Source organism: Copadichromis virginalis, linkage group LG7 (genome assembly GCF_057382275.1).
Source record: "Copadichromis virginalis isolate Kocher_CV1m ecotype Utaka linkage group LG7, C_Virginalis_male_GT1.1, whole genome shotgun sequence".
Taxonomy (NCBI): domain Eukaryota; kingdom Metazoa; phylum Chordata; class Actinopteri; order Cichliformes; family Cichlidae; genus Copadichromis; species Copadichromis virginalis.
This window is the reverse complement of record NC_140624.1, coordinates 69,151,193-69,178,760: the sequence shown is the minus strand read 5'-3', so window position 1 is coordinate 69,178,760 and position 27,568 is coordinate 69,151,193. Positions and strand designations below refer to the sequence as shown.

General features: G+C 43.3%; 1 protein-coding gene across 1 annotated transcript in view; it reads left to right on the top strand.

Moving 5' to 3' along the window:
* Positions 1-27,385, top strand: part of LOC146706755 (neuronal acetylcholine receptor subunit alpha-7) — a 58,384-nt gene extending 30,999 nt beyond the window's left edge. Inside the window, exons 7-10 of the mRNA XM_085464973.1 lie at positions 9,644-9,838; positions 13,059-13,145; positions 13,762-13,871; positions 23,568-27,385. Coding sequence (XP_085321099.1) covers positions 9,644-9,838; positions 13,059-13,145; positions 13,762-13,871; positions 23,568-24,152 — 977 coding nt within the window. The 3' untranslated portion in view covers positions 24,153-27,385. The remainder of the gene's footprint in view (positions 1-9,643; positions 9,839-13,058; positions 13,146-13,761; positions 13,872-23,567) is intronic.
* The last annotated feature ends 183 nt before the right edge of the window (positions 27,386-27,568 follow it).

Genomic DNA, 27,568 nt, shown 5'->3' with positions numbered 1-27,568 from the left:
GCTTAAACGGAGCTCAAACCGGTGCTTAAAGAATGGAGAACACACACTTTGTCCAAAAACCTCTCATGTTCAGCTGTGTTTTTTGTAAAAAGACAACAATGTTAGCCTTTTCTGCAGCTACGGGGCATATATATGGGCAGAAATCTGTGCCATCAGAAACTGAATTTGAATAAGTTCAATTTGAATTTGAATAAGTTCAGATTGAATCTGAATTGTAACTTGAATAAATGCTTTTGAAAACTGAATTTGAATTAGTCTAAATTGAAATTGAATTTTATATTTTGAAAATGAATTGATTTGCTTTGAAACTGCATTTTATCCAAAGCTGTCATCTTGGACCCTCTCAGAGTGCCCCCTCTGTATGCTTGCAGAGACCCCTACAGTAGGGAAACATGCAAAACGGTGTCCAAACCTTTGTGTTTTATCTTTATTTATGTCTTACACAGCATCCCAACTCTTTAGCTAACTTAATAACTTTAGCTAAAGTGAATAGTTAGTCTAATTCATTAGTGCAGCATTACTGGGTCACCTCTGTTTGAAGTGATATAATATGATATACAACTGTCACTGTGTTTAACTACCATAATAATTCTTAGGGTACTGAGTGCATGCTTAATTAGATTTTTTTTTTAAAGCATACTGCTCCATTGCTATGTTTGACAGGCTGAAGTTGTCAGGTCACCTCCTAAATCGACCATCTTTTACAGGTGTTTTGTGCCAGAAATGGAGTGTCCACTGAAGACTGAAGATACTGAATCTCTACGCCTTGCCATTGATCCCTCTTGTGCCTTCATCTAGACAAGAGACATTAACTTAACCACTCTCATATGCTCTGTACCTACATCACCTTCCCTGACAGTCGTAGCTTGGCTCATCTGAGGGTGAAATTATAAGAATGTGTTATTTTGCAAAGTGCTCTCTAGGGTTCCTAAATAAAATATGGCGTTGAGGTCTTTTGAATTAATCCCTTCTTCTGAAATATAACAACCTCTCCTGGTTTTAATGGCACTTTGGATTTCCTTACTTTCTGTTCCACTTCCAAACCCAAATAGATGCTGACAAGCTGCCACAGTAACATGGAAGAGGGAAAGACGTTGGAAAGGACTACTACAAATAAACCTAATGCCTAACAATGTAAAATAAGAACAATAATAATAATAAAGATAAAAGATGAAGTAACAAGTTTTTAGTTTTTTCCAAATGATCATCCAGATGTCTGTGACATGTGATGACAAACACCATAATGGAAGGCCTTAGTCATCACATGCTTAAACTCATCATATATTTTTGCATATGCTGAACAGGCAGTCAGACATGCTGTAACTGTGGGGTAGAAAACAGCATGAACACCATACGGCAGGGGTCTCAAACTCCAGTCCTCGAGGGCATGGAAAAGTTGCATGACACTGGCCCTTGAGGACTGGAGTTTGAGACCCCTGTCATATGGAATATGACAGGTGTGGTTGAACTGCATGAAGACTCTGAAGTTTGTCTTCTCTTCTGGCAGGACAGGAATGTGGCCTTGTCCTGTGAGCCACTGTAAGGATGTACTTAGAGTAGAACTGGACTGTCACCGGCCTCAGGCTCTTCACCCTTTTCAAAGACAAAGCAGTCATTTAGATAAAATATTAGATATTGTTTACCTGTAAATGCACAAAGTAAATTTAGAAATGTAATTATTGTCAAGAGTGAACAAGCACTGATAGTGTAATCTACAGCTGTGGCCAAACGTTTAGAGAATGAGAAGTGTTGTTTGCTTATTTACAAAGTTTGCTGTTTCAGTGATAGTTGTATATCACTTCAAACAGAGGTGACCCAGTAATGCTGCACTAATGAATTAGACTAACTATTCACTTTAGCTAAAGTTATTAAGTTAGCTAAAGAGTTGGGATGCTGTGTAAGACATAAATAAAGCTAAAACACAAAGGTTTGGGCACAGTTTTGCATGTTTCCCTACTGTAGGGGTCTCTGCAAGCATACAGAGGGGCACTCTGAGAGGGTCCAAGATGACAGCTTTGGAATTCTACTAGAAACAGTCGATCATATTTGTTGTCAAAGCTGAATTCAGGGCAAACTACGCTAAATTACCGTTTTTAGCTAACAGCTACAATAAGCATAAAAGTTACCGTACGGCTATCTTTTGTTAACATGACGCTTGTTCTTATACATGTAGTACATTTATTACCAACCTGAGAGTTTATCCGCTGGTCATTCGACATGACGAATGACTTCTGAAGTCTTAATTCAGCTCAAGACGCTGTAGATTCCCATCAGTAACACTTTCGGTCCGCTAGTAAAACGTAGTTCTATTAATCTGCTCTTGAACCGGAACCGGATGTAAGTTCCAAAAAACTGAATTTTGGAACTGAAATTGAAATTATTCGAGAGCTGAATTTTTAAAGGATAAAATGCAGTTTCAAAGCAAATCAATTCATTTTCAAACCATAAATTCAATTTCAAATTAGACTAATTCAAATTCAGTTTTCAAAAGCATTTATTCAAGTTACAATTCAGATTCAATCTGAACTTATTCAAATTCAGTTTCTGATGGCACAGATTTCTGCCCATACATATATGGTATCACTCTTGGCTGGAAGCAGTGCTTAAACAATGGAAAACACAAACTTTGTCCAAAAACCTCTCATGTTTAACTGTTTCCCACTTTTTCTTTGGTCATTTTAGCCTTTTTGGCCAGGGTGAAGGGAGTATCTGCCATCAAACAAGAAGACAGCCACATGTAGCTATGATGATGTTTGCTAGTTCACCTTACATGCATTAATGTAATAACGTGGTTAGCCTACTCAACGTAAATTACACACGAACAACATTAAGCTCCTCACGCAGAGAAGAACGGCTGCTGCTGCATCATCTTCCTCATCATTTCTGCTACACTGGCAGGGCTAGGGGCCAGGACTCTCCTCTTCGGGTTCTTGGGGGATGTTGCTAACTCTGCGTCTGATAACAGGCACCACACCTGCAGTAGATGTGCTCGGTGTGAGGTCTCGCAGCGAGCTATCAAATACGGCGCATTTCTTGGCTTTTAACAAAATGCTATGCGTCGCCAGGTGTGTCATCAGATTCGAGGTGTTACCTCCTTTGACAGTATCACAGTATCAGCTTAAAGCACTTGTTGCTGCTGAGTTTGCATCTTCTGCTGTGAAGTACAGCCAGACTTTGACCGCTTCGCTTTGGGCATTTTTAATCTGTAGCTCTAAAAGAACGTACATAGCTGGGCCCGCCTTCTATCCTCGGAAACGTAAAATGATTGGCTAGAATATAAAGTATATGACATCTCAGGGGGGGAAAAAGCAGCAAAATGTGCGCTGCTTTTCGGTCTGGTTACTACCGTTTATGTCAGAACCGGTGCCATCATGGCACCGGATACCGGTACCCATCCCTATATCTGACCCAGATAGACTGCCGCCTCGGGTCTCTGCTCCTCTTGCCTTTCCGTCATCCACCTGCCAGCGTGTTGCATATGCTGGATTCCACCACTTGCTAATGTTACTGAATCTGTGGAAGCTCCACAATAGCCACCACCAAACAACAAGTTATTTTTTCACATCTCCCTTCATCTGGCCAATCCACCACCTTTCAGTGTTTATACCGTTACGGAAAAAAACGAAAAAAAACCCCAAAAAACCCTTGGCTCATAAAAACGAAAAATCATCATCGGACATACCAGTCCAGCTATGACTGGAGGCCAAGCTAATGCCATCCAGAGTAAGAATCTGGTTAGATACCATATTTCTAAGATTTTCAGGGCCGAGTACAATAACCTCAGTTTGATCTGAATTAAGAAGCAGAAAGTTAGCGGCCATCCAGGTCTTTAAGACATTCCTGCAGTTTAACTCATTGGTGTGTGTTATCTGGCTTCATGGACAGATAGAGCTGGGTGTCATCTGCATAGCAGTGTAAATGTATGCTATGTCTTCTAATGATGCTGCCTAAGGGAAGCATGTATAATGTAAACAGAATTGGTCCTAGCACTGAACCCTGTGGAACTCCATAATTAACCTCAGTGTGTGAAGAGGACTCTCCATTTACATGCACAAACTGGAGTCTATTAGATAGATATGATACAAACCACTGCAGCGCAGTACCTGTAATACCTACAGCATGTTCTAATCGCTCTAATAGGATATTATGGTCGACAGTATCGAACGCTGCACTGAGGTCTAGCAGGACAAGCACAGAGATGAGTCCACTGTCAGAGGCCATAAGAAGATCATTTGTAACCTTCACTAAAGCTGTTTCTGTGCTGTGCTGAGCTCTGAAACCTGACTGAAACTCTTCAAATAAACCTCTGCAGATGATCTGTTAGCTGTTTGACAACTACTCTTTCAAGGATGTTTGATATAAAGGAAGGTTGGAGATTGGCCTATAATTAGCTAAGACTGCTGGGTCTAGAGATGCTTTTTGAGTAAAGGTTTAACTACAGCCAGCTTGAAGGCCTGTGGTACATAGCTGATCATTAGAGATAGGTTGATCATATTCAAGATCGAAGAATTAATTAATGGCAGGACTTCTTTGAGCAGTTTTGTAGGAATGGGGTCTAAAAGACAGGTTGATGGTTTGGAGGAAGTAATTATTGAAGTTAACTCAGAAAGATCAATTGGAGAAAAAGAGTCTAACTTAACATCAATGGTACTAAGAGTAGCTGTAGATAATATTACATCTGTGGGATGATTACTGGTAATTTTTTCTCTAATGATAAAAATTTTATTTGTGAAGAAGTTCATGAAGTCATTACTAGTTAAGGTTAAAGGGATGGTTGGCTCAAAAGAGCTCTGACTGTTTGTCAGCCTGGCTACAGAGCTGAAGAGAAACCTGGGGTTGTTCTTATTTTCTTCAATCAGTGATGAATAGTACGATGTTCTGGCTTTGTGGAGGGCTTTCTTATAAAGCAGCAAACTATTTCTCCAGGCTAAATGATGATCCTCTAGATTTGTGACACGCCATTTCCTCTCCAGCTTACGAGTCATCTGCTTTAGGCTACGTGTTTGAGAATTATACCACGACCAGTGATACTCTACCACAGAGCGAGCGAACACCAAGTGACAGCGCCACCAAGAGTCAGGAGTCAGCTCCAACGATAGATGCAGGAAAACCAACTCGGAATATTCAACTCATACTTGTTACTGCTCTGAGCGTACACATGTAAATATCAGAACATGTGAGCACCATATGGAACATCAGCAGCTCTATAACCCTCATAAACACCTCTTTGTGTATCAAATGACATAAATTTACTTCTACACATTTAGTTTGTTGGGATCTGGTCAGCTTGATCGTCACACTGGAGTTTTTATGTTAGGTTTTCGATCACGCCTCAAATGTGTTTAAAAATAATTTAACAAATCTCGTCACATTTGCCAAAACCCCGAGGGCGGGGTCTGCGCTGCACGCCTGTCGGCTTTTTCACATGTGACTGAGACCCGACAGTGAATACAGTCAATATGAAGGAAATCTGATGTCAGGTGACCTGAGTGATGCTGTCATGTCTGTTCGGTGACCTCTGGTCCAGAGCTCTCTGTCTCTGCTGTTGTTTCTGCAGGTGATCCAGCAGCGTCTCTGTCCTCTGTCACAGCTGTGGTTGCAGAGTGAGGATGAGCGCAGGGTTACCCAAAGTCTCAGGGGAGCCTCAGAGCTTCCTTTCGGTACAAACTGAAGAGAGACACAGCTGAGGATGAATGCCGGCCTCCGTGGAGGCTTCCTGCTCAGCCAATGGGCCGTTGCAAGGGAACTTAATTGAAAAGTCCAACATCATGTTTCCCATTTACTCTCCTCCATCACCTAGCTGAGATTAAAACCAATGTAGTGAGCAATGTTTGCGATGTATAGGCAAATGAAACGCAGCCAGGCGTACTGCACGCCAGTTTTTATCTGCCACTTCCTCCAGAGATGAACCTAAAAGCAGAAAAGGACGAGGAGGAAGTGAAGGAGGTGCTACAGCACAGTACACAGTACCAATACAGCGACACCAGATATCAATGTTTTATTAAATAAATAAAGTATTCTGTAGGGGTGGGTTTTTATAATCGATTCATCGACTAAAATCGATTCTGGCTTGGATAACGTAAAATCGATTCATTAATTCATTGTGGGCGATCGTGGCTCAAGAGTTGGGAGTTCGCCTTGTAATCGGAAGGTTGCCGGTTCGAGCCCCGGCTTGGACAGTCTCGGTCGTTGTGTCCTTGGGCAAGACACTTCACTACTGGTGGTGGTCAGAGGGCCCGGTGGCGCCAGTGTCCGGCAGCCTCGCCTCTGTCAGTGCGCCCCAGGGTGGCTGTGGCTACAATGTAGCTGCCATCACCAGTGTGTGAATGTGTGGATGACTGGTTATGTAAAGCGCTTTGGGGTCCTTAGGGACTAGTAAAGCGCTATATAAATACAGGCCATTTACCATTAAATTCCTGAATCGATTTTTTAATATAAATTTATTTTGCCCGAAATGCCAGAATCTCAGGTGACATCTCACAAAATTTCAAGAACCACCAAACAGCTAAGACAGTAAATGAGAGCAGGTACACGGATTCTGCACAAAGACTTAAACACACAGCGCGACCCGCAGATCAGAATCAGTGAGATGTGACTTTCTCACGGTCGGGGCTGAAAGCTGACAGCTCGCTGACTCTGATCTGTCGGCAGATCCGCGCTTTGTGTTCACGTCCTTTATGCGCTGATTCTAAAGCTGTTAGTTTGATGTCTCTCCAAACAATATTGACCGAACCAGCAGCAAAAGAAGATCCAAACGCTTCACATAAACATCGTCATGAATTCACTCTGACTTTCACTGTTTTGCTTCCACCGCGATGCACAGCTCTCTCTCTCTCTCTCTGTACTTCAAGAACAGTTTCCCTTTCTGCATTATTCGCTTGCTTGTTACGCACAAGTCTAACGTTGTTTACAGGCTGTCGGCCGCTGTTTTTTTCCCTTTTACATTCTTCCGAAAAGAGGAGTTGGCCGTCCGACTGCGGTCTGGAGTGTGGAGCCTTCCTGCTGCTGCGGAGTCGGGGCGGTCTGCCTCCCCCCACCGCAGGGAAAAGGGAAACACCACCTGGGTCTGGGTGCAGTTCCCCCCTCCAGGGGCAAGGGTACTTAGACCCGGTTTGTAGAGTACGCTTGGGGAGTGTGATCGTGTGTACAGCATCTCTTTATGTCTGTCTCCACGTTGGTTGAGTGTGGAGTAAGTGCATATGAGAGCATGAGGGTGGGAATGGATGTTTGTATCTGTGTGTGCCTGTATGTCTGTGTCTATATGTCAGGTTGGGTGTCAGGCGCCACCTCTCTGGGGACATCTCAGGCCCTCCAAGGTTTGGAGGCCTATCTCCCCCTACCACCACTTCCCCTGCCAGTGGCGGACTCCCTCAGACATCGGTGCGTTGGTGGTTCTTTGTGTCCGGGGATGGGCGTCCAGGTACACACCGGCTCACTCCTTGGCGGCCGCTTATCGGGGCCTGGAGCCTGGGGCTCGCTCGTGCCACTTCGGAGGTGGGGTGCCCCCGGCCTCTCGGCCTGGGGCTCGGTCACTCAGGCGCAGCTGGCTGCCGGCGGAGCTCACGGGCGCGTCACTGCAACTCCCCCTGGCTTCTGCTCCGCGGCTGCTGAGTGAGCCCTCATCTGGGACTCTCCTCAGCTCTTTCTGGGACAGTGGCGCAGCTGCCCCTCTGTTGGTCTTCCTTGGTCTCTTGTGTTCTGGGGGCCTCTGGATGTCTGGAGTTTTGATCTCCTCCACACCTGCTTCACGCCCTGGAGGACGGGGCTGTGCCCCCCCACACCCTCTAGCAGATCATTACATGAAGGAACCTTTTAAAAACAAGCGCGTCCATGCTCACAGGTGTACACACGGGTGATCACACCCACAAACTACACCCTTTTTGGCTCCTACCTCAAAGCACACTGTGTTCTGTTGATCTTATGTGCTGCACAATAATGTTTAACATTTAGTATTTACTGTCATATTCCCATATATCATTGTGATGTTGTTTATTCTATTACTCTTGTTCTCTTCTGCTTGCTTTCTTTTTTCTTTCTCAGCAGGTGATCCAGGTGATTGATATATGCATTTTTTTTCTCTGCCCGTTCTGTTGGTTTTTGTCTTTTGCCCTTCTCCCCCGTCCCTCTTCTCAGCTGTTTCTCTTTCCCTCTTTCTTTCTCCCCTTCTTTCCCCCAGTCAAGTCTGTCCCGTATTCAGTAAGTGAAAATAAAATAAACAATAAAAGGTGAATCAAATGGACCATTACGGCAAGGCTGGGATGGTCAGTTTGGTAAAGTAAATCCGTTGGGCATCTTTGTTTGCCTTTAGACAACAATTCTGATGCAAAAGAGCCAAACGGGACAGGCAAAAAAAAACAAAAAAAAAAAAACATTCTTCCGAAAAGAAAACCTCATTTCTGCTGTTCAATACTGAACAAATTTAAACTTTTTAAAATTATTCAAAATGAAAAACGCTTAACCGCGTCTCTAATAAAACCGCTGTAACTTCAGAGGTAACGTTCATGTGTTGATTAATGGTTTTCTTTCGTTTTTGATGTACTGCAGAATACTTTTATAAAATCTAGGCCAGGAAAATCACCTTCATGTGTTTCTGTGTTTTATCTTCAGCTACTTTGACACAAAGGCCTCTGCTGTGATGCTCACACCTGTGATAAAGTCTTGCGTGTGTCAGCTTCCTTTTTATAGATACAAAAATATGTAAATGTGCTGATCTGAATTATAATATTTCTGACTGTCAAAATTTCCCAGATTTAAATCGAATCGTGGATCGAATCGATTCGGGACCTTGTGAATCGGAATTGAATCGATTCTAGAAATCAGTGACGATACCCAGCCCTAGTATTCTGGGAATTTTATTATCATTTTCTGACACAGGCGCTGCATCCATCATCGTGCTCTGCTGATAAGACCTGAACAAAGACCTGAAGCAAAACTAAACACACTGAACATCGACCACAAGGCTTTCAAAATAAAACAGGAAAAGGGCAGACTAAGACGCACGAATAGGGGAACAGGGAAGTGACAGTGCGAGACGAGAGGTGGAAACGGCTATGGATGAACGCACGCGACAGATCGAGGAGGCGTGGACTAAACACGAGGAGGGGAAAACGGGGAAAACCCAGACACACAAACAGAGACACACAGAGAGGAGACAAGTAACTAAACTGATGCGTGACAGAGACCAAAGCACAAGAAAAGTCAAAACGTTGCGTTCAATGAGCAAGAAACATGACATTAACACATTTATTAGATCACCTGGGATAAAAACAAGAAAACACTAATATCTCTGAAGCCTGTGAGAAACTGTTTTAATGATGTTTCTTGTTCTGTAAATACATACATCATCAAAGCACTTGAATTTTTCTGCTTTTTTGTAAAAAGGTACATTTTAAAAAACGTGGATACAAAAATGATTAAATTTTAGCATTAAACTGCTAAGTGTAATCATTAAACGTTTGGCTTCATGATTATAGAAAACAAGTTATTTTATCATTTCCAGTTGAATATTTTTGTCATGGGTTTAAATTCAAAGACATGCTGAGATATGTTGATGTTAGAGGGGCAGCAGATCATTTTCCCCTCAGAGGAACAAGGTTTATGGTTTCTTTGACGTCACCGTCGGTGTTTTCCTGTTTGTGCGCAGAGGTTCCTGGGCGGAGGAACGAGCGTTTCTACGACTGCTGTAAGGAGCCGTACCCTGACGTGACCTTCACCGTGGTGATGAGGAGGAGGACGCTCTACTACGGGCTCAACCTCCTCATCCCCTGTGTCCTCATCTCCACCCTCGCCCTCCTCGTCTTCCTGCTGCCCGCCGACTCCGGAGAGAAGATCTCCCTGGGTGAGCGCTCAGCTCTCTTTATCGGTGATGACAGTTACTCCGATTCTTAAAGTACTTCCTCAAAGACTTTCCAGACTAGTAAAATTCACACACTGTGAGAGTGTTCAGTGTGAACAGAGGCAAAAGCACAAGATTACAGAGAAAAACCAAATGAGCAGCGCCCGGCGGCAGCAGGGAGGAAAAGTCCTTTTAAACAGGAAGAAGCAGAAACAGACTCAATGCTTCCACCTTATTGTGAGCAGAGCAGCAGGAACAGTCCAACACGAAGGAAACAAAGCAGGATGGAGATAAGGCCAAAACACCGAGTCACACAAAGGCACAGAAATGTGCTCTGATCTGAAAGAATACATTACTGGAATATAGATGTAACATGTTTTCATTCGAGGTCGTTACCTGTAAGATGTTCTGCTTCTCCTGTTTGAGCTTCAGTTCGATGTTTTGCTGAAATTTGCACCAGTCAGAAAACGATGTCACAATTAAACATCCTGTGTAGAAAGATAAACTCTGTGAAATAGCCCGAGACTGCACATATTCTATAAATATAACTTTAGCACAGTCGGGTCCATTATACTCTCGCTGAAGTGGCCCTCACCCATCTGGAACAGCGATTACCTGACAAAAGAGAGTCGCCCGCTAATTCTGTTCACATCCACCTGATATTCACCTTCTTCTGTTGTGAACATGTTGTATGGACCTTTCTTTAAAGACAGACGCCGCTCAGTCCCAACACTAGAACTATAACTGGAGACTGGAGGATTGTTTATGAGTAAAGTTAACCCTTTAAAACTGGTCGGAGCGGGCACGCTCCGTTTTGCGCAACTACTTTTAAATCCTTGTAGCACTGCAACCGCGTAAGCTAGCGCAATAAGTTTTTTTGCATATGAAGCCGGAGGAGTTGTACTTACATCTGATGCCATCAGCTTGTGCTAGGTCACAGTTTCCTTCCACATAAAGCTTTGCAAAAACTGCATAAAAAGCACTTGCAGCAACGAAAACATAATATTCCAGAAACACGCTTTGCCGCTCCGATCAGCTGTTTGTAACACTTCCTAGGTTGGAATAGACGTCAGCGCAAACTTTTCCATGTCCGCCATGACCTGCCTGAAACCGGGAGTGACGTCATTTTCGCTGAAATGTAGTTTTTTACCATCAGGACCTTATGAGCCTATACTGGTGTTTTTAAAAGTTATCTTTGACTTTATGACTTTCTGTGTCGTTTCTGGGATGCTTAGGACTCATATTGCACTGCTGGAAATAGTTTATTTTGATGCACATGCTGTTTTTTTGCAAATTTGCATTATAATATTTATTTTCGTTTTTCCTGCAGTATATAAAATTTGGTGTATTTCAAAAATAAAACTATGAAGACACTCAAAATAAATTTCCTGTGGTGGGAAACTATTTTGTGAAACTTTTTTGTATTTACAGTTTTGAGGGATAAACCTCTTAAATTTCTCTAACTACAAATATATGTTAAAAAACCAAAAACGATTTTCATTTTTTTTGTAGTTTATTGCACTTTTTTGCAATTTATGTAATTACTATGCACTTAATGCAGACATGTTATTAAAATTTGGGCTATAATGATTGTATTGATGTATAGCAACTTGAAATGCTCCCAAAAATGGCTCCACAGCATGTAAAAATATAATACAAGCTCTGGCGGACTTGGTTCTATGGTAGCTCTTAAAGGGCTAAGAGACAAAAATCATTCCTGAGCTTCTCTCTGTAAATCGCTCCCTGGAAATCTGCACGTTAAATCATTGATTGAACGATAAGGAAAGAAGGATGCAGGAGAGAGGATGTCAGCACAGGAGGACATGAAACACGTGAAGCGATGTATGTCATCAGATCCAGTTTGCCTCGTTGGTGTGAACTGAACCGGAGGGTCATCGCTGATGAGGGCTGCGTCTCTGCGCATCTTTTAAAGCTTTCTGTTGAAAGCAGCACTTGAACTGACAAATGAAACCAGAAGCGTGTGCTTCGTTTTTCCTGACATCCACAAGGTCGTGTACCATGGATTTATCCCCCAGAGAGAGACTGTCGCTGTGGAGTTCTCCTGTAATGTCCCGCGGCATCTAAGGGAGACGCCTGAAAGGGCCGGGGGTTTCTATCACACTAACACGACCTTCAGTCACCACCGCCACGAAAAACACTCACAGAAGGAGATCCAGCAGCCATCACAGAGGGACGACAGCAAACACGGTATGACTCCAAGAGCAAATCACAAAGAGCAGTAAAGTGCTCTGCAGGTGTGAGATGATGGTGTTCAGGTGAAGCTTTCTGAAGGCCTCACATCAGAGCAGAAACGAGAGATTTCTGAACAGCTGGAAGAATCAGAAAATATGTTTCTGTCATTTTTTCAGGCTGGTCCTTACAAATATCCGTCCTAGCAGTATTCAGTCTCTCAGGGGGATGGCGGGGGTGTTTTGGACACCTGCTTCGTCCACTGAACCTGACATGACTGATGTCTCAGAGTCGATATTCATCAGCCATAAAACGTATTGGAACAGGGAGTTGGAGGTGCCAGCAGGCCTCCAGCTACTGACGGCAGACACGGCATCTTCCCCTGGAACTTTAATTTACGCTCTTAATCAAACTTGAATGTCAAGAGGGCCATCACTCTTCACATCTCCCAAAGTTCATCCGACTTTCACTGAGCCAGCGGGTCGAGACTGAACAGGACCGTTCACACATCGTCTCTGCAAAAGCAGACTGTAGGAAGGACTCCACCTGGGAGGAAACGGTGCGAGGCCGAGTTTAATAAGAAGAAACAAGGATCCAAACAGAATTCTCACAATATTCATGCGAGACACGGCAGATCGTTTTAGCCTCTCAAAGCAGCGGCCGCGCTACAAGGGGATTCATTCGCTTTGTCATAATCTGTGCCCATCGCTGCAATCCCAACCCATCATCATAAGTGAGAACAGAAAGGCATGAAAAGGTAATGATGGATTTCACTTACTCCAGCTTTAAAGTCGTTTCTTATATGAATGAGCAGCAAATAGTGATGAATTTGAGCTGTGGATGAGTCTGACAGAGACGCTAACCTGGAGCCTCGTTAATGGAAACCAGCACATTAGATCCTCCACATTTCCAAAACGGTTCGAAACAAACGAATAAGCTTGTATTCAATATACAATTATAAAAGATGTCAGAACACTGTGAAATTGATGAGCGCACTAAAAACACGAAGCTAATGACAGGTTTGTGCCTGCAGGTATCACCGTGCTGCTCTCTCTGACCGTCTTCATGCTGCTCGTGGCCGAGATCATGCCGGCAACCTCGGACTCCGTTCCCCTCATAGGTGAGCCTCACTCAGATTACGCTGCTCATCCTTAATCCCTCCATCATCTCATCTCTTCCTGTGATGGAGTTATAATTGGAAGCCAGCACAGGAAATCTGTTGCTGGCTGCTCATAATCACCATATAAAATCCATCCTGAGCTGTAGGCTGAGGAAAACTTACTCTCCATCATTACTTTCGGTTTCCCAGTACAGCCATGATGTATTTTACTCATGCTGGACAAAATATATATATATATATATATATATATATATATAAACACCCAGCTCGCCCCTGCGGGCGGTTTATCCTTCAAGCTCGGGTCCTCTACCATATATATATATATATATATATATATATATATGAAAACCTAAAAATAGTTCCAAATTCAGCTTAAAATCTTCTGGGCTGGGTGTTTTTGGTCCAACACTACCCCACTTGGCTCCTAAAATGAACAGAAAGGGCTCGCTGCAGCCTGCAGGACCAGCTCCACTGATAATTCTGCCAATTATCACATTTATGGGAGATTAAAAACGACGAGTAACCAACACACGAGTAAGACAAACGTAAGCGTAGAGGATGTTGCAGATGTAAAAGCTGGGCAGCACTGAGTGTCCTCTGGACGTCTGTCTTTCAGCGCAGTACTTTGCCACTACCATGGTGATTGTGGGTCTGTCGGTCATCGCTACGGTCCTGGTTCTGCAGTATCACCACCACGACCCCGACGGAGGACACATGCCACAGTGGGTCAGTAACTCCACTTCTTTTCTTCTTCTGCATTTTAATTATGTAGCTCCAGCATGCGCTGATTTCTCAGTGAGGAGTCCAGTTTGGTCTCTACGTTGTGCCGAGTCAGCTTTAATGAGCTGCAGGTCCTTAACGAGGTCTGTGCTTTAACGAGCTCTGAACAAGAAGAGGCTTCGCTCCAAGAACTGATTGACTATTAATACAGACCCTATTTATTTTACAGCAGCTTCCTTCAGAAACTTCAGAAAGAACGACTACACACACATGCGCACACACACACACACACACACACACACACACACACACTTGGGGCTCTGAACAAGATTCCATTAAAGCAGAATTTAGTTTGAAGGTCAGAACTCTTACCTGTGTGTGTGTGTGTGTGTGTGTGTGTGTGTGTGTGTGTGTGTGTGTGTGTGTGTGTGCGTGTGCGTGTGTGTGTGTGTCACGGTCGTGTGTGAAGGTGACAGTCCTGCTCTGATGCCTCTTATGAATGTGAATGTTCCTGCTGAGGAAGAGGAGGGACGACCACTGAGGTGTGAAGGAGAAGCTGTGAGGAGGACGAGGCTGTCCGCTCCGATCACACGAGGAGTCCAGCAGTTTGTTTGTTTCAGTTTGAATGAATGAAGCGTGCAGGAGAACAGACACCTGAGAACAGGCTGTCACACACAGGCAAACAAAAAGCTGCACAGATGAACTCACCGAACGTGTGTTCAAAGTAAAGCCAGAGTTTTGGCTGCAGGTTTCTCAAACTCAGATGACATGAATGCCAAAGATAATATTCAAATATTGCCAATAGTATCACTGATTTCAGGTTCCAGTCACCTCCATGGCCACAGGTGTATAAAATCAGAAACTAGGTGAGCAGACTGCATGTGCCGTGTGGTACCGTGATAGGACGCCGCCTGTTTTATATACGCGCCGAATAGTTTTCTATACGAGATCGCTGCAAAAAGTGCAGCCTTACCTAATGTCCACCTACTGTTACTCATTTATATTAAGATTTAAGCATCTAGCTGGTGTTGGTATGGAGAGTAACCTTCAGTAATAAATCACAGCAATAGGATATTCATGTAGTTGTAAAAAGCATGATAATATATTAAGTAATCCAAAGTATTCAGGATACGTTACTCTCATTGAGTAACATAACAGAATACGTTACAATATACATTTGGGGGCATGTAATCTGTAATCTGTAGTGGAATACATTTTAAAAGTAACCTTCCCAACACTGGCTGTAGGCCACGTAAATCGCAGAGGAGATGCTGAGGCGCAGAGGTCGCCAACTTCCTGCAGAGTCAGTGGAAAGTAGAAACGGTTTGGGGATGCTGCCTTCCTGTTCCAACATGACTGCACACCAGAGCACAAAGCAAGGTCCAGGTCCATGAGTCAGTTTGGTGCAGAAGAGTCCTGGCCCCAACCCGACAGAACACAGTTAGATAAAATCAGAGTGGAGACTGAGGTGTTCTTGTCCAACATCAGCGTGTGTTCTCACAAATGTTCTTCTGGAACAATCTGAAGTGCTGAGATGTTTCTGCAAACGGTTCTTCTGTGCAGCTCAGTCTTTGAACGCTGGTCTGAATGGAAGATGTCGCATATTCAGTGAAGCCCTTCTTGGTGATGGGTCAACACTCAGAGCCACAGAGGAGGATGCAGCGCTGCTGTTGTCTTGGTCTCCTGCTTGGTTTCCAGGTGGAGTAGAGCCTTCTAGAAACAGCCTGTGCCTCGTTCAGCCTGAGCATGTAGTCCTGCTGGGCTCTGTCCTGACTGGACTGCCAGGTTAAGTCAAATCCTTGACAGGTTTCAGGTTCTCATCAGTAACAGTCAGACCTATGATACGGACTGAGGCCGAGCCCAACCCGACGTTATTGGTTTGTCTTGTTCTGTAACTGGTCCGAGGACTGAGCAGATGGGAGCAAAGCACAGGTCACATAACTTGTGCATGACCCCATATGCACAGGAGGGTACAGGTCTCTACAGGAATCATGTCTCTGAACGCAAGACCGTCAGAGTGATGACATTTTATAAAACTTGTCTCTTCAAAGACTCGTTTGAGGGTTAAGACTTGTTAACATTTTGCTCTGGTGTCGTTGCACAGGGCTGGCGTCAGGACAGAAATGGTTCATATATACACGGCTGCAGTGGCGGTCTGCCTCTCGGGATCGCCGGGACACTTCCTGGGGTCCGGAGGGTCAATTCCAACGCTGTTGAAGGAATTTAAAATCCAAACACAGCTGTCAGTCAGCAGTATGATAGGAGTCGAAGTAAAATTGGTTTAAATATATTCCTGCCTGTAGTTATGGAGTCATGAGGGAAAAAAATTCATATTCGTTTTTTAATAGTGTGAAAACATGATGACTCTGATCATCTTTGTCTAAAACGTAAAGTTTGTTTATGAAAATGTGACAAATACAAAAATAAGAAATCAGGAAGAAACAAATATTTACGCACCGTCAGATTTGATATTTAGAAATAAAATATTTCATACAGCTTTTGCAGAACTACGAATGCAGATTTCGAGAAGAGGTGTTCGAGATGTTGCATTATTTTTTAAACCTGCAGAAAGTTTGACATTCAAACCATGTGAGCGGCTGCTGTGGAGGTTTGTGTGACCATCACTCTCAGGGAGAAGGAAACGGCTTCAGAGCAGAAGTTTGAGTCTGGAGGGTTTCGGTGCTTTTGTGGGAAGTGAAGAGAAGTTTAAAGAACGTGAAAGGAAAGGAAATCCAGGCAGACTGTGACGGACGCGGAGAGGAAAGAAATGAAATGGCTGTAATTTAAGGTGCTGTCCGTGCTCCTCGGGATGACTCAGACTGAGCAGTTAGAGGACCGACTGATGTTCAGACTCCGTCCATCAACACTGCGTTTGACAGCTAAATATTTAATGAGTGTGTGTGTGTGCAGTGAGATATTGGACTGCTGGAGAAGATTTCCTCGGAGAGGCGAGCAGCCCCCCTCCCACTTTATTCATGCTCTATTTTTATCTGCCCACTCCTCCTGCGTCGCACACGGAGCTCGTATCTCTCTCACTCGTGCACATTTGTTCCGCATAAACATGTTTGTGCATAAATGAATTTTAATCACGTAAATATTTCCTTACTTACGCACCCTGTAAAGTCAACTTTCAGATAAGCACGCTGTAATTACTCTGCCTCTCCGTGACTCTTTTACTCTCTGACTTCTCCTGAACGTGTGAACATGTGACGCTTCACATGCATATGGAGGAGGTGATCTGATTAGACTTCAGAGCTTCTCTCTGCTTGCATTTGTATATTAACGAGCTTCTGATTTCCCAGATATTTATGCAACTCTTCTACACTGTAAGCAAATAAATCCAAACTACCGATCAGTAATTAACAAATGAGGAAAAACATTTTGGTATAAAGGATCTGCTTGTTAATGAGTTCATTTTTCTTCTGAAGAAGAAATTTCCTCGTTTCACCATAGGGCTGGGCCATATTATATCGGTACAATGCTAGGCAACGATAAGAAAATGAAACATCGGGATAGAATATGGATAAAACGCGCATGCGCAGCGGTAACCGAGAATGAGAATGGGGAAAGCAGAGTTGAGTGAAGCGGATGAACCAGAATTGGTTTGGAAAAATGGTGCAACTGAACTGGTTTGGTGTTTGTCCGTCAGATACACAACAAAGCACATTTTTTTGTAGAACATGCAAGCGGCCGTCGTTATTGCCGTATTTGTTGGACTAAGGTGCTCGTAAATCTGGGAGTAATCTGGGTCCTAAACTCCGTCCTTTTAGGTCCCGAAGTCAAACGAACATCACAGAGTTAAAAACTGTCTAAATTCTTTCATCTGTAATAAAACGATCAGCGTTGCTGCTTTACCAGGTGTAACTATGAAGTTTAACATCCAGGCATCCATGAAAACAGAATTTATTACATTTAACGGAGTTAGAAGTTAGCGGAAGTTAGCTCGCTAGTTTTGCTAGTTAGCTAAGCATGATGTAGCATGTTCTGACTGAGAGAGTTCTGAAAACATTCAAACGTACAGCTCTGCTATCACTTCCAGCATGAATGAAGACAGAAAACTAAACAGCAGTGACGTTTGTAGGGTTACTGGAGTTGGACTAGGTGGTATATAATGATGTGCTACGTCAGACCTTCCCAAAGTGGGGGAGGGGGGGGGGGGGGCGCGGTATGAAAAGGGGGGGAAAAAACAACGCTTGGACACTGCTAGCATAATGGACAGGTTTTTGTCGGGGCTCCCACACAAACGCAAAGCAGGAGATGAAGCATTCCCTTTGGTTTCACCTGCACAAGTGCCGAGGTAGGTCTCCCTGCAGGATTGGTTTTCCCTGCATCGGGAGCAGCGCTGGGCTGTGTAAATCACAGACAAACAGGATCCCACATTCTTGATTTTTAGTTCACAAACACTTCTTGTAATGACTAACTACTCCTGACATTTTGGAGATGTTAGCTCTTTATACAGTAAAGTTACAGCGGGATACAAATAACATCAGGCTGATCCTGCCACAATTATCCCCCAGTTCAAATACCAGACAAACAGGATCCCACAGCTGTTTATGTTTTTGAACCTATTTTGCACAGACAGGCATTTTTTGAAAAATGTATTGACGCAATGTTGAATATTATTACACAGGAAAAAACAACTACACGTAAAATAATCACTGCCTTTGTAAATGGAGGGACAGTAGCTGTCTGTGTATGTAAGCGTGTAAAACCTGCCGATAGAGACAAAATACTGTTTATCTGCCATTCTGCAATTCATCTCATGTAAACAATAACGTGGCCACAGCGTGATGTGAATAAAGACACATACCTTTGACGTTGCGTGATGAACTCTGTATTCCTCGTCCACATGTAAACGCAAAAAAGGAGTTTAAAAAAAAATCTCCGTTTTCAGTGATTCAAAACGCCATCTACGTGGACGAAACAGCTGCGTGTTCAAAAATACCCGTGTAGGTGCGGACGCAGCGTAAAAGAGTTAGTGGTTTATTTCCTTGCTACCTGTAATTTATTGCAGATTACTTGTATTTGCTTGATTGTTTACTAAATGTTTGAGGTGTGAAATAAACCGCAATGGAGCAAAATATGGGCGTGTGTGGTTGGAGGAAGTGTGTGTGCGTGCGCGGGGCTACATTTTTAAAACAAAGGGGGGCCCAGCAAAAAAAGTTTGTGAACCACTGTGCTATGTGATCGCTAGCGACACAGCTATGTTAGCATAACATAAACAGTGAAGCTGGAGGACGAACACTAACACTTTTCCACTTATAAAAGTTAACGTGAAGGTTCCTGATAGTTAGAGACAAATGTAATCGCATGGCAGGATGCTGTAAACGGACCAAACTTCAGTCAGGAGAACAACTGAGATAATCCATCCACAATACCAGGTTAGTCATTCATATACTGCAACAACATGGGAACAGAGCAGCTGTGATAGAATACAGCATTAATGAATCAATGGTACAGAAGTGGAGGAAGCAAGAAGAATGAATAACGTTTGATTTATCTGACTGCTTTGTTTCACTTATGTTACGGTTTGGAGGAGGACTCAAGCGCAGGACTCCGGTTCTGATGCTCACAAGAAGGATTTATGTACAATTCACCAGGTGTATATACACAAGAAGGTGCGGGGGGTGCTATATACAGCTGAGTGAGGGAAGAAGGGGTCTCCAGGGAAGTCCAGGGGGAAAGCACGCGTTCTTCAGATCATCCACACACACGATCACAGGCTCACACTCTGACACTGCCACACGGGAATCACACGGGGGAAAATCCAGGAAGCTCTGTAGACAGGGAGACAGGGTTAAGTACGACGCACAATAGGGCTGCTCAATTAATCGAATTTTAATCACGATTACGATCTGGGCTTTCAACGATCATTAAAAATGACTGAGCCGATTATTAGCCCCTCCCTCATTTATCCGCGACACCTTAAAGGCCGGTCCGTGAAAATATTGTCGGGCATAAACCGTCCGTGGCGCAAAAAAGGTTGGAGACCGCTGATTAAGAGGACCCGAGGGAAGCTCGGAAAGCTAAGCAGAAGTTATTTGGAGAGTGACTGCCGTTGGTTGAAAAGAGAGTTTAAAAAACAAACTTCAGTGGTGTTGCACACTATGTTATATTATTTTTTTAAAGTCATTGTTAACCCTTTAAAGCCTGTCAGAGCAGCACGCTCCGTTTTGCGTAACTATTTTTAAATCCCTGTAGAACCTGAACCGTGTAAGCTAGCGCAATAATTTGTTTTGCATATGAAACCGGAGGAGTTGTACTTACATCTGATGCCATCAGCTTGTCCTCGGTCACGGTTTCCTTCCACATATAGCTTTGCAAAAATTGCATAAAAAGCGCTTGCAGGAACAAAAACATAATATTCCAGAAACACGCTTTGCCGTTCCTATCAGCTGTTCGTAACACTTCCCACAGTGAAATGATGCACCTGCTGTTTTCTTTGCAAATTTGCATCATAGGATTGTTTTTTGTTTTTCCTGCAGTATATAAAAATTGCTGTATCTCCAAAATAAAACTATGAAGACACTCAAAATAAATTTCGTGTGGTGGGAAACTATTTTTTGCAACTTTATTGTATTTAAAGTTTTGAGGGATAAGCCTCTTAAACTTCTCCAAGTAGAAATATATGTAAACAAAACAAAAGCGATTTTCAATTTTTTTTGTAGTTTATTGCACTTTTTTGCAATTTATGTAATTACTATGGACTTAATGCATACATATTATTAAAATATGGGCTATAACAGTTGTATTGATGTATAGTAACTTGAAATGCTCCCACAAATGGCACTACAGCATGTAAAAAAATAATATAAGCTCTGGTGGACTTGGTTCTATAGTAGGTCTTAAAGGGTTAAATAAATATCGTCAAATAATCATGATCTCAATTTCAGTGAAAATAATCGTGATTATCATTTTTGCCATAATCGAGCAGCCCTAACGCACAAAGGAAAACACTGTTAATTAGACTTTCTGTAGCTTGACTTCACTAACGCGTGGTAGACAACGATCCAGCGATGAACAGCAGTCGCCTCCTGGTTTAAATGCTGATCGTCTTAATGACGACATGAAACTGCACTGAAGCTCCTCTTTTTAACTTCAGTGGATATTATACATGGTTATGCTCAGGATATGTCAGCCCATTTCTACTGGAAATGCCTTTTGGTTAAACTTTCAGCAAGGAATTTGCATTTGCACTGTTAAATGGATGGGGGGGTTTTTGCGCTAGTAAAGTTGTGGAGTTGTATTTTGTCTCGCAGAAATTATATCGTCAGTTATATCGTTATCGCAAATTTTCAAATATATATCGTGATATATATTTTTGGCCATATCGCCCTGCTCTGTTTCACCATCACAGTCTCATGGCGGTGTAATGACAGACTGACGCACTGGGCATGCAGTAGAGCTGGGCGATATGAGATTTTTTCATATCACGATATGTTTTTTTCATTTCAGGCGATAACGATATCTATCACGATATAAGCCAAATAACTATATTTGTAAGATTTAAATGTGCCGTTGCTCACAAGTAAAATGTGAAATAATCAGCAGCTTGTTTTTATTTAAATATTTATTTCCCATAATAAGTTCAACAGGGTAGATGTACTTAAGGAACATGAGACTTTTTCAGATAAATAAAGGCAAATATTGCAAACTACACAAAAGGCAGCCGCTAAAGCGTTTAAGTTTCAAAATAGAACAAATGAAACAGACTAAATTGTCAATTCCACTTAGAAACAAAATATTAATTCTAAAAATAAATCTTAGTTTGTTTTACAGAAGAACAGACAAAACTGACTAACTTTTGTCAATATCAAATAAACTGAGAACTAAAAGGAAATTCTCAATCTCTCCTTGTTGTATAGCTGAGCTTTTCAAACAGTTTTAACAGTTACTTTAGTCTGACAAAAGCCGAATGACGAATTAGCGCTTCCAGTCAGAGACTGAGGCTACGTCCACACGTACACGGGTATTTTTGAAAACGGAGATTTTCCGTTTTCGTTTTAAAAAATAATCTCGTCCACACATAAAGGCAGAAATGAAGGAAAACGCTGCTATGAACATGCCAAAGCAGCAGGTGGCGCTAGATTCCTAACCGTGCAGAAATGTTGGCCAATCAGAAGTCTAGAAGCCTCGGTGGGAAAAAGTAAACAAAGCTGGGGCATAGAAGCAGAACCGAGTCGTATGTGTGGAGGGACAGTAACTGTGTGTATATGTAAGCATTTAAACACTGCAGAGAGTAGAATTAACAGTATTGTAGAAATTCATTTCACCGAAACAATAACGTGGCGCACAGTGTGACGCATGCACCAGTTTATTGTATTTCCAGACTTGCTTTCGGCACAATTTACAGTGCACGCTACTCTGTTTTTTGTCAGACTTGAAATAGCCGAAATACCTTCACACTACGGATCTTCTATGGCTCTTCCGTTCGACAATCTCTCCGGCGTTGGAACCATCATCTGTTTTCTCTTCGGTCACGCTCGGTTGATTTTTGTAGTCGGCACACTCATTTCCTCCATTACCCGCTGGCTGCTTCCCAAACAAACACGTGCGGCTTGGCACTTGTGCTGTACGTAACAAGTCACGCAACGTGACGCTGCGGCTGTGATTGGTTCGGCTCTGCGCTACTTAATTTGGATTGGCTGACCTTTTTTTTTTTTTTTTTTTTTTTTTGAGGACAAGAGCGGCGAGGTCTATCGCGATAGCTTAATTTCTCTATCGAGTAAAAGTTATATCGCGATACATATCGTTATCGTTCTATCGCCCAGCTCTAGCATGCAGGGTTGTGCTCTTAGTGAGCATCCTCATGCCTGTGATCAGAGAACAATAAAATACTGTGAACGGTTCAATTAAAAAACGAAACCTGAGACACAGAAAGAACAGCTGAGGTTTGCAAAGCTGCATCTGAACAAAGCACAGTGCACAGCAGCACGTTTGGAGGAAACCAAACACCTCCTGGCAACTGTCAGCGTGGTGGAGGGATGATGATTTGAGCTCCTTCCGACCGCTGACTGGCTGAAGGAAGTTCTACAAGCTACTGAATTGTAGGATGCATTCTTTACGGGGCTGCAGAAAATCCTAAGAAAATGTTTTTCACCTACTTGGTAAATGGACTCGCACCTAAATGGTGCTTTTCAACTCTGTCTGTGCACTCGAACCACTTTCGTACCACAAGCCTCATTCACCCATTCATACATGTTTCATACAAGCACTTTTAAGCTAACATTTAAATGATACAGACCAAGTAACACAAACTTCCTCAGGCACTTGTTATGATGACCCTTAATCTTTAAGGTGGGAACAGATAGCAGGCTCAGAGAGAACGCAAACAGAAAAGGAGTTTCCAATAATGAGGTTATTTATAAGTTTAAAGTCATGACATCCAAAAGGTGAACAAAAAGTCCAAATATTATCCAAACGGGTTTGAAGCTGTAGGGGACGAACGCACAGGGGAAGGAAGCCCTAATCAAGAAGCCAGATAAAATATATAAGAAATATATAATAATGATAAAACAGGAAACAACTTGAAGGATTCGTACTAAACATGGAGACGAGAATGAGAAGCCAAACACACAAAGCGACATCTTAATCGTAAGTTCCAAGGAACCAAAACACAGAATCGCAAAACTGGAACTCTGATAACAGAAAAATAAATCAAATTTACTTTGAAATAATGACTTTCTTCTCTTTCTTCTTTAGACTCGTGTGATTTTGTTGAACTGGTGTGCCTGGTTCCTGAGGATGCGGCGCCCCGGCGAAGCGAAGGTCCGTCCAGCATGTCACAACGCCGCCAAGCGTCGGCGCGGCAGCCTGTCCAGCCTGGAGCTCAGCGTCAGCCAGGGCTCGCTGCGGCACAACCCACAGGTAAATAACAGCAACCTCCTCTACGTCGGCTTCAGGGGTGTGGAAGGACTCCACTACGGATCCCCCGCTGACCCTGAGCTCCTGTGCTCACGGCTCATTGGAGGCGCCGTCGGTGCTGAGGAAGACGTGCTGAGAGCAGGAGGAGGGGTTGGAGCTGGAGGAAGAGCGGGGGGAGCAGCTGGGGGTTCAGCCTTGGAGACGGAGCTGAACCAGATCCTGGAGGAGGTGAGATACATCGCTGGGCGTTTCCGCGGCCAAGACGAGGAGGAGACGGTCTGCAGCGAGTGGAAGTTCGCCGCGGCGGTGATTGACCGGCTCTGCCTGGTGGCGTTCTCGCTCTTCACCATCCTCTGCACCATCGGGATCCTCATGTCCGCCCCCAACTTTGTGGAAGCCATTTCCAAAGACTTCTTCAGCTAAGGAGGGAAGACAGGACGAACGAGTGTCTCTATTTTTATATTTATGGAGAAATCTCACGTGCAAACCGAAAACCAACGTCTTGGTCCCAGCGCTTTGACTTCACCCTCATCGTGTCCTCGTAGAAACAATTATCCTTCAAATAAGAGATATGTCATTGCTGTACTTTTCTTTTTTCAGAACTGAACCTCTGTGGATTCCCACTGTGACCTTTGGACATTTACTCACTTATATCAAACACGTGTTCGGCCGCTCCAGACCTCATTGTTGTTTCAGACTCTTCAGTTTAGTTCGTGATGGCGGTTCTCCCAGCGCTGGAGAAGCAGAAAATCCAGGTTTAAAGAAACTGTTGAAAAATACCGTATTTCCCGGACTACAGAGCGCACCTGAATATTAGCCGCACAAGCTAAAATCAGGGGAAAATCCTGTTTTGTACATACATTAGCCGCACCTGACTAAAAGCCGCAGGTGTTTCAATGTTGACTTATCATATGTAAGAGAATATGCACAAAGGGAATTGTCAGGAAAGAGATGGCTGTTTGGAGACACACCCCTTTTATTAATACTTTGCAAAACAAGTTACGGGTACATATTTGCACAACTTTTTTGGTATATGTACAAGTAGCGGTAATTACAAGTAGGAAACATGTACTGTGCTTCATAAATGAGTAACAAATGTAGTACATAACAATAACCTGCAGCACACCAGAAAAATAGATTCGGACTACCTTTTAGGCTCAGGTGCAGCGACACGGCTTTAACAAGAAGAAAAGTCAGTCATTCACCATCTTTCTCTTCTTCCTGCGCTCTAAAACCACCAAAGTCCTCTTCTCCAGTGTCGGACACGAACAGGCTCAGGATGGCTTCGTCATCCACTCTCCGCTTCTCTCCTTCGTTGTCACTTTCAAAACCAAAGAAATCCTCGTTGTCAGTGTCAGAGTCGAACACCCTCAGAAGGGCCGTGGCGGTGTCCTCCTCTCCATCATGCAGCAGTCCAGCCCTTCGAAATCCGTTGGTGATCGTGGATGTTTTCACTTTTCCACGCTGTCAGAATCCACCGGTGGAGTTGGGCATAACTTGCTTTTCACAAGTTTATTCATCATCCACGCCTCCCGCTGAACGCATAGCGCTACTTTGAAGTTTGTTTTTCGCGCTACTTCGTACGGCACTATGTTGCCTGGCGGATGGACACGTGACCAACATACCACTCTTGAACCCCGATACTGTGTGTCTGATCACATGCCCTTCCGCCAGGCAACGTAGTGCCGTACAACAGCGGAACAAACAAAAATCGTCTTACGATATGACAAAAATCATGGACAATCCATAGAAAAGCTGCACCTGACTAAAAGCCGCAGGGTTCAAAGCTTGTGCAAAAAGTAGCGGCTTATAGCCCGACAATTACGGTAATCAACCACACTCACAAATTTGGACGTCTCTTTTGCTCCAAACTGAAACAGAAACCAACTGAGGATCCCGATTGAAGAACTGAATTAAGACTTTTTGAAAAGATGTTCCTGATTTGGTTTCAAGCAGCCTGTGCTTTGAAGCAAACAACTTTGTTTTATGATAACTTTATTTAAAAAAAGTTATCCCAACCTACCTTCCCTGTGTGGAAAAAGTAACTGTCCTAATACATCATGAAGTAACTGTGATTAACCACATTTCTGTAAAGCTGAGTTTCACTGCCACACTGAGTCAGAAATCACTTACAAAGAAGTTCAGTGAACCACAGTGAGAGCCGTTATCCACACATGGAGAAAACCTGGAACAGGGCTGAGCCGAGCCAGGAGTGACCGACCTTCCAAAATTACTCCAAGAGCATCCGAGTCAAAGTCTGGACTTCAGTCAGACTGAGGTGCGTCCGCGTGACCTTCAGCAGGCGTTCATGCTGGAAAACCTCCAGTGTGTCTGAATTCAAATAATCCTGAAAAGAAGACAAAATTCCTCCACAGTGATGTGAAAGACTCCCTGAATGGATCACAAACATGAGACTGCAGGACTTGCTGCCGAGGGTTGAACAGCCAGTTATCAGATTTAGGGGGCAGTTACTTTCGCACACAGGGCAGGTGGGTTTGATAACTCTTCTCTTGGTTTATCTTCGTTCAATATTAAAAATAGTTTGTTGATTGGAAACATGTAAGTATGACAAATATGCAAAATAATGTGGAAAATACTTTCTCACAAACATAGTTTAACCTGTCAACATCCACCAGGTCACCAGGTGCAGAGTTAGACGTCCAATGAAGTCTCAGAGATTTCTTTATCTGAGTGTGATGGACGTAATAATAATGTGTTAGTCCCAGTAGGGAAATTACTTCCTCTGCATTTAACCCGTTCACCCAGTGAAGCAGTGGGCAGCCACCAATGCAGCGCCCGGAGGGCAGTGTGTGGGGACGGTACTTTGCTCAGGGGTACCTCAGGTTAGCCGTTCAGTGGAGTCAAACCCCGACCTTCCCATCATGGGGCAACCACTCTACCTACTGAGCTATCCCCCCCCCCCCGCAACATTAAACACAAACCAACCCTGGATGGTTGACCAGTGACCTGGTGGATGCTGTGAGATGTGCAGTCTGTTGTGCTTGTATCATCTGTGCTCTTTCAGTCCATTAAGCATTAAAATGATCCTACAGCGATAACGTTTCTGTACAGCAGTGGACACCATTGTTTTACTGCGTCTGCCTGTTCGTCTTTACTCCAAACACGATGTTCGTCTGCAGTTTTTGTGAGGTCTTTTGTGCCATCATAGATATACACAGAGGCATTAAATGGACAGTGTCCTTGAACGCATCATCGTTTCCACTAAGTTTCAGGAAGGAAAACAGCATGCAACAACAAACATGTAAGTATATATGAATTGCAAACCTTTCCAATTCTTTCCAGGTCACTTATTTTAGTGCTGGTACGAAGGACAGTTTATTCCTTCAGTGAGTCATTTGTATCAGAAAGAACTCTGCATCTCCCCATCTCTGCTTCCTCAGTCCCAGAGAGAGACGTGAGAAAAGCTTAAAATATGTAGAAATGATGCTCCTTGTATACAACGCCGCGAATACGTGCTGCCAGGTTCTTCCTTTTTATAGCAGCCAGAAGCGATCCTTTCAAACTGTGCTTCCCATTATTTATTTTTAAATATCACGTCTCTCTTAGAAGAGAGGCTTGACCAAGGTAGCAGCCATTTAAACTCACAGCATTTTAAAGAATGTAAAACACATGATGTGTGTATACCCACAACAATAAAGCGCCAGTTTCCTCCAAAGAAAAAGCACTGCATGCTTCTTTCACCACATTCTTTAAAAAAAGGTGTGTTCACATTTAGATCTTTCTGCAAAATATTTAGTAAGTAAGAAAATGTTTTCTTCAAGCAACAAACAGCTGTTTGGAAAAAGGCCTCATACAGAAAGAAGCCTGTGCGGGATTTT